This window comes from Grammomys surdaster, unplaced genomic scaffold (genome assembly GCF_004785775.1).
Source record: "Grammomys surdaster isolate TR1022 unplaced genomic scaffold, NIH_TR_1.0 125807, whole genome shotgun sequence".
Taxonomy (NCBI): domain Eukaryota; kingdom Metazoa; phylum Chordata; class Mammalia; order Rodentia; family Muridae; genus Grammomys; species Grammomys surdaster.
In genome coordinates, this window is record NW_021620638.1 from 1,409,680 (window position 1) to 1,417,511 (window position 7,832).

Genomic DNA, 7,832 nt, shown 5'->3' on the forward strand with positions numbered 1-7,832 from the left:
CAACCACGGTTAAACCAAAATTAAACAGTTCATCAGAACCATGAAATGAGATTCTCTTAGAATAAACTGATGGCGATAGTGACTCTAATGTGCACCCTGGCTTGGGTGCCACTTGTCACTTAATTGCACAATGATACCCTGGGAATCTTGTCATCATGCATATCTGGGTCAGTAATCTAGGTAAGGCCTGAGAATCTGCATTGCTAAGGCCCAAGCATCTGTTCCTGAGCCCCCCATGCTGATAACGCAAACCAAAGAGACAGAATGGACCAAGGCTCATTCCTCTGCAGAGCACAGGACTGCTGTGACTGAAGGACCACCTTTACCTTGGTTGTCATTCTTTTGGACAGACCACACCTAGTCCCAACATTTAGTCTGTGTCAAATATCACTAGATTATCTTTTTAAAGGTAAAATGTAACTGGTCCTGAGCTACCCTCATGTGAAGAAGGATGAGTGCTGGCTGCCTGATACCCGCACAAAGCTATGGCACATGCAGACTTCACCTGTAAGAGTTGTTTCTCCATTGAGTTAAAATGACAGAGAGGTGCTGGTCTGATGGCCACTCTTTCACAGTCTGTACAATGTAACTGTTCTTACATGCAAATTTGAACCCACTTATTCTGACCTGACCTGTGGAGTTTGTTTTGATTACTCCTTTGAATCTACACAATGCCAAGTAACTCTTGCAGTGGTCTTCAATCTGATAATAAAATCTGACCAGAAAAAGAACTGTGAAAATAATTATAAAATAGTATCAGGAGCATAATAGCTGGCGTTGCCATGGTATCCTAATTGAAAATATAGACTGCCACTATGCCTCTTGAACCTTGTAAGTATAAATTAGGACTTGTCCTTCTTCTCTTCAATCACTTGTTCTAGAATGACTTCAGAGAAATGAGAACAAAGCAAATATCCTGGACAATCTGTAATCAGAGTCAGAGCCACGTCACATGACTGCCAATCACCCATGCTCTCAAATGAAATGATTCTTATAATCTCCATTTATATTCATTACATTATTTTCTGATTCTGTGCCATCTTCCAGATAATGTGCTCTATACTAATTTTATTACAAAGTTGTTATTATAACAAACTATATGTTGGTTCTTCTGGAGATAAATAATGTTTTTTTAAAGTCAGTTTTACATTGTCCATATGAAATTCTGCCCACCCATGAGTCCCAACAGTAGGATGGGACAATCCATCTGTCCTGATGCTAAGAACCCAAACCCTCTAGCTGCTATCACGACTGCTTCAGATAGGAACCCAATATTGACACAATCCAGCAGATGGGGCAAGACTATAGAAGTCCCATCCACTGCCATTGTCTATAAACAGACCACACTGTAGTAATTACTGCCCGGATTTCACAGCCCCTTAGAGTAGGGAGATGAAGCTATTCAAAATCTGCAACCACTCAGTGCGACTAGGGAAACTGTTGTGAGCTCTCCAGTCCTACAGGCCTTACTCACCTGGTCAATCTCCATGAGTTTAGGGTAGGCGCCAGGCCATTCTATGGCCACCTTCACGATGTCCGAAGGCGGCGGCATTGTGTGACAGGAGGAAGTCCAAAACCGGTAGAAACGGGGGTCCTACTGCGTGGACTGTCACACGTGTCTATACCTAATGAGGAATGACAAAAAGAAAGTAGTTCAGCGCAGATGCAAGGCGAACTCGCTTCATCATCACTTCCTGTTTTCACTGGTGTATGAGAAATGCTCCTCTTGGCGCCCCGAGAATGAAGCCACAGGGGCAGAGCCAACCGCGCCCTGGGTCCCCAAAGAAAGATGGAGGCGTGCTAAAGTACTGGAGGCAAAGCCTCCAGCAGACACTGCCCTGGGTGTTCGGCTTGCTGCATGTTTTTTTTTTTTTTTTCAGGAACAACACAGCAAACCCCCCACCACCACCAGCACCACAGGATGGAACCCTGCTCTTATTGGCTCTCCGACCTGACTTAGCAGGGTTCGCTCTCAGACTGTATGTAAACCTTGGCGCGCAACAGTCTCCGGAAGAACGCATTGCCCAGGAAGTCATGGTCAGGAAGTCGCTTTTATTTAAAGCATTTTCTGTGTGTCACAAATAGATCTGCACTATAGCAACCAGGATATCATGAGGAAGGAGAAATTCCCCAGGAGTTCACACATGCTCACACTCCCTCCCCAAGGCCAGTCTTCCAGAGGGAGAATATCCACGTGGCCTGGGAGCTTTCAGAAAAGCCTTGAATTCTCTCACAAAGGAAGTAATGATTTTCCTCCCTTGCTTCTCCATTTCTTTATCTTACTGACAATTCAATTAGATAAAACAGCCACCTAATACTCTCTGTGGAGACTCCCCAAGTATCACCCACCCAACAGTCCTTTCGCCTAACTTACAGCTGTGCAGTGATTGTCTCTTGATGCTCTCCTTCCAAATGTCCTCATGGATAGAAAACAAAAACAAAAATATATTATGACTTTCCTCCCTTTCTTTATACAAAGACAACATCCTGTACCTTTCATAATTTAGTGCCTCTTCTAGATCTCTGTATGGTACAGTGCTGGCGTATACTCATTCTTTTCGAAGCTGGTCACCAGAGTGTGTCCTCCCTTGTGACCCGGGTCCCTGCTGTGGGTTGATTCCATGGTTTCTTTCTTTCCTTTGGTGTTACAAACCAGGTTTGCAAGGCGTAAAGTTATGCTTGTATAATTCTTCACCTGTCAAAGTTAATCCCCACCATAGAATCATAAAAGTAAAATTGTTGGGCCAAAGAGAATATATTGTTTAAATTTTGATAGGCATCTCCAAAGTCCCTCCTTAAGGCTCTACCAACATGCCCTCCCTCTAGCAAAGCCTGAGGCAGCCTGCTTACACACAGCCTCACCAACAGATGGAATGAATGCCAGCCTGAAAAGCCTGGCAGACAGAAAACCCCACACCTTCATGTACTTTTTAGCTTGTATTTTTCTCATTGTTAAACATAACGATGGAAAGTCACATGTCCCCTTCCTTATACACTGTCCAAACTCTACCTGTCTCTATAGATTTTTGGCCCTCCTCCCCCAGAAATAGAAATCTATGAGAAGACTTTACTCAAACATCTTTCATTCTTTACAAGACCAGCATAAATTCTGTCCATTTCTATTCCGATTTCCATGACCAATGAGCATAACATCACGATGATGACAGGGATGACAAGAGTTAATGGGGACACCTCAGTGATACCAGCAGTTGTGTGGATAATTAGCTTTGGTGGGAGCTGGCCAGCAAATGAACTAAACCCAAACAAAGCTACTGCTCCTGGCTAGGGAAGATTAGGTGCCCTGTTGTGCTAATCAGTGGCACCCAGCAAGGACAAACCCACCGTGCAGTGGTTTAATCTTTCATCTACAAATCATTACTGCTCTCCATTAGGTGCCAGGCTCCCTTTGTGTGGTGAGGACACAGGTGCAGACCTGGCTGTTAGATGCCAACAAGAGACAAAAGAATAAAGCTCGTTGGGGCTCATGGGTGCAGGCTGGCATTGTTGATGTTGAGGTGGCAGAGACAAAGGGACAAAACAAATAAGTGCAGGGAAAGCCTCACTGAGCCTGTGGAGTTTGAGTAAAGACATGGGAGAAAAGTGATAGACAACAGGCCCTGTGGAGAGCTGAGAAATCACTTCGTGGACTAGGAAAAAGTAAATGTAAAAGCTCTGAGGCAGAAACACTCCTGAAATAGTCTTAAAATAAGCAAGACCCTGAAACCAATTAAGAACAGGCAAAAGAAGAAAAAGAACGCTTCGGGGAGCAGCTGGTTCCCTGCCTACACTCTCTCACCATCAGTTCATGACTTCAAGGCAAGAGGTACCTGTTCTGTTCGTGTACAGCTGTTTAGAAGGCCTTCAGCCAGCTATATTAAAAACTCTGATGGTTTGCATTATGTTTCAGTAAGTTTAATTCTTCTAGGATGATATCCTCAAAACATAATTGTTAAAACAATACCAAGTCTTATTTTGTTTAAAGCTGCTCAATGTTGAAAACAATATGACCTTATTAAATAATTCCAGCACCCCATTCTGAACCAAAGTAAGCTAAGGATGGGACTGGCTTTGCAAGGTCTCTGCCCTGTTGAATACTTGAGAACATTCAGAACACAACCCTATCAATACCAAACCACTTCAGCTTGGGAGATCCACATCCAAATATATGCCCTAGAATAAAAAGTACAAAGAAGCTCTACCATAAACACATGCTGTGTGCTTACCCGGTAACTAGATTCAAATCAGAAACACCTAACTCTGATGATCAAGAGAATAGATCTCAGAAAGAAAACTGCATTGAGCACCCCTTTGCCGCTCCCCTCCACAAAACAGTCTACAATTAAGAAAGAAGGGGTTTAACCTTCTAGGAATCAAAGGCTGCTCTTGTTTTCTTCCCACTTCAACTGGTCTTTATTTCTGGGAGGAAAACCTGCTGAGCAGGTGAGAACACAAAGGCAGGCTCTCCAGTGTCTCCCCTTGAGAGCTGGAGGGCAGCAGCACAAAGCAGCCATTGAAAGGGGGAAGCCAGGACTTCCCTGGCTTCCTTCCCAGGCCAGCTAGGCCTCATGGGCTCTCCCTGTAGTGACAACTGCAGAGCAGACAGGGAGCACGGAGGATTCCAGGGAGCGGAGCTGGAGCCACAACTGCAGAGTGCACAATCCTTTCCTCTTTTCCATCCTTAGAAGAACTCATCCTGGCCTTGAATACAGTCTCTACTGCCCAATGGAGCTTAAGGCAGTAACTCGGTATCTCAGTAGCTTTGGCTGACACTTGACAAAGATAAAACCTCTGCCAGACCTCTACTCTATGCACAGTAACAGGGTGGACAGCATCTCTGACTTCTCCCTGAGAGGTCCTGAGGCAGCACACACTCTGGGGAGATCACTAATAGTCAGGGCTGTGCCACTGGAACTGCACAGGTGAATGCCCTTCTTGTTTCTGCAGCAACTATTGACACATAAACCAGACTGGCTCAGTCATAACAGATAGAAATATACTTTGAAGTCTTTTCTGGACAAGTATGGTCCCCTAGTATCCTTTGCTTCCCCTAGTGTAACACTCGGCTCTTGTCAGTTTCTCCCAACATGCCAGAGCTATGAACAAAAGGAAAACTAAGTTTATCAAACCCCACATCTCCCAAGTACTGTGCAGGATTCCTGACATTGCCCCATTAATGCAATCAGGATGGACAGTCTGGTATAATAATTCTCACTCAGACTGAAATCTGAGGATCACTGAGGGCAGAAACAATAGGGGAAGTAGCCTGGGCAGTTGGCTAGACACCCTAACCACTGCCTTCCAAGGTAACTATAAATCTCTGGAGGCAGTGGGTGGAGAGCTCTAAAGTGCCCCTGCTTGCCTCCTAGCTCTGCATGATGCCATGTAGAACACTAACAGTCTGTGACTTTAATACAGACATTCAATATCTTGCTTACACTTGAGCATATGAGATAGAAGAGACCTTTCTTACTAGAAAGTCAGTTAACTAATGTCTACATGTTGGTCACATGCAGCTCTGTTTCCACTAGTTGGTCCATCCTACTAATGAAAGTTTTCTTGAGTCATGTTCCCAAGACAAGGGACAGAAACCACTCCATACCTAACTAGACATCTGTCTTGCTTTCCATTCATTACAGTGAAAAACCCAGACAGGAGAGGCCAGGGTGGAGCAGTGGAACAAAACCACGAAGCAGTAGAAGGGCTCTCTTGAACCTATCCTTCCTTTCCTCTGACCTATGCATGGACATTATTTCTGGTAATGAGACAATGCCTATGAGGATGGGATGGAGGAGAGGCTGCTAGCCTTGTTTTTAAAATGTTGACTGGTTCCCATTTCTCTTTGCCTTGGACTGTGGAAAGAGGAAGGGACTTCCACTGAAAGCAGTCTCAGGTTACTCTGAGGCCTGCTCCTCTTTCTGGAGCTCTCCAGTTTCCATGGCTGAGACTACTACCTTACCTGCACACTGTACCTCAAGAAGGCTTGTGCAGACAGACTAGGGTGGATCGACCTCTGTTCCAGTGCTCCACCACAGTATTCCAAACAGACTGACAGCATCTCATTATCTGCTAAGGGTTAAACAACCACAGACTTAAGTGCTAGGAGCACAGTCTCCAGCTGGTGGCACAACCTGGGGAGATCGTAGAAAGAGGTGGGGCCTAGGAGAAGAATTAGGTAACTAGAGGCATGACTTACACTTACCTAATCTCCTTCCTCCCACTGACTTGCCCCTCCTACTCCTTTCTCTCTTCTCCCACTGTGGCTTTCCCCATGTGAGCAATTTTGCTCCACCATAATATGCCTCCAATAGCATAGAAACAACAGAGCCAACTGACTGTGAACTGAAACCTCTAAAACTATGACTCCAAATTAAAAGAAGAACTGTTTTGCTTCAAAAATTGTTTGGCTCATGCACTTGTCATAGTTCCTAAAATTATGACTAGCAACATCCCTACTATACATCAATGATGTCATGGTACACTGATGCAGTGATATAGTGATGCCATGATGCAGTGATGCAGTTGTCAAGTGATGCAGTGGTGCAGTGATGTAATGATATCTGATACAGTGATGCAGTGATATTGTGATACGATGATGTACTGATGTATTGATATAGTGATGCTGTGATGCTGTAATGATGCCATGATACCATGATCCGGTGGTACAGTGATGCAGAGATACTGTGATACAGTGATGCAGAGATACTGTGATACAGTGATGCAGAGATACTGTGATACAGTGATCCAGTGGTGCAGTGATGCAGAGGTACTGTGATACAGTGATCCAGTGGTACAGTGATGCAGAGATACTGTGATACAGTGATCCAGTGGTACAGTGATGCAGAGATACTGTGATACAGTGATCCAGTGGTACAGTGATGCAGAGATACTGTGATACAGTGATGCAGAGATACTGTGATACAGTGATCCGGTGGTACAGTGATGCAGAGGTACTGTGATACAGTGATCCAGTGGTACAGTGATGCAGAGATACTGTGATACAGTGATGCAGAGATACTGTGATACAGTGATGCAGAGGTACTGTGATACAGTGATGCAGAGATACTGTGATACAGTGATCCGGTGGTACAGTGATGCAGAGGTACTGTGATACAGTGATGCAGAGGTACTGTGATACAGTGATGTCGTGGTGCAGTGATATAATGATGCTGTGATGCACTGAGGCTATGATACAGTAATGCTATGATGCAGTGATGCCGTGATGTAATGATGTCATGGGGACAGTCTGTCACCTAGCCTGAGTCAGGACTGTGATTCCCAGACTTGTTGAGTCCTGCCTTTGGTTTTCTTCTGAAAAGTATTTCAGAAAGGACATTCTTTTTGATAAATCAAGTAGATAGATAGTAACTGTCATGGAAGTCCATAGAGAGGTATATGTGTCTCCCTACACTGGACAATAGGCCACATACAATGGAGGTTGAATCTACAGATTGATTCTATCGGTATCTGGGACCCGGTGGCAATTCTCAGGTGCCAGAAGGTTAAGAAAAAAAAAGGAAGGACTGGAGACCCTTAGAGACCTGGGAACATTGCAGAATATGAAAATGTCCAGGGCTGGAGAGATGGCTCAGCAGTTAAGAGCACTGCCTGCTCTTCTGAAGGGCCTGAGTTCAATTTCCAGCAACCACATTGTAGCTCACAACTATCTGTAATGGGATCTGATACCCTCTTCTGGGGTGTCTGAAGACAGCTACAGTGTACTCACCATATATACAACATAAATAAAATCTTTAATAAGAAAGAAAGAAAAAGAGAAAGAAAGAAAGAAAGAAAGAAAGAAAGAAAGAAAGAAAGAAAGAAAGAAAGAAAGAAAG

General features: G+C 44.3%; 1 protein-coding gene across 1 annotated transcript in view; it reads right to left on the bottom strand.

The window, feature by feature from the left end:
• Elmo1 (engulfment and cell motility 1) overlaps positions 1-7,832 on the bottom strand; it is a 503,321-nt gene that overhangs the window by 406,543 nt on the left and 88,946 nt on the right. The window contains exon 2 of the mRNA XM_028789271.1: positions 1,475-1,625. Coding sequence (XP_028645104.1) covers positions 1,475-1,552 — 78 coding nt within the window. The 5' untranslated portion in view covers positions 1,553-1,625. The remainder of the gene's footprint in view (positions 1-1,474; positions 1,626-7,832) is intronic.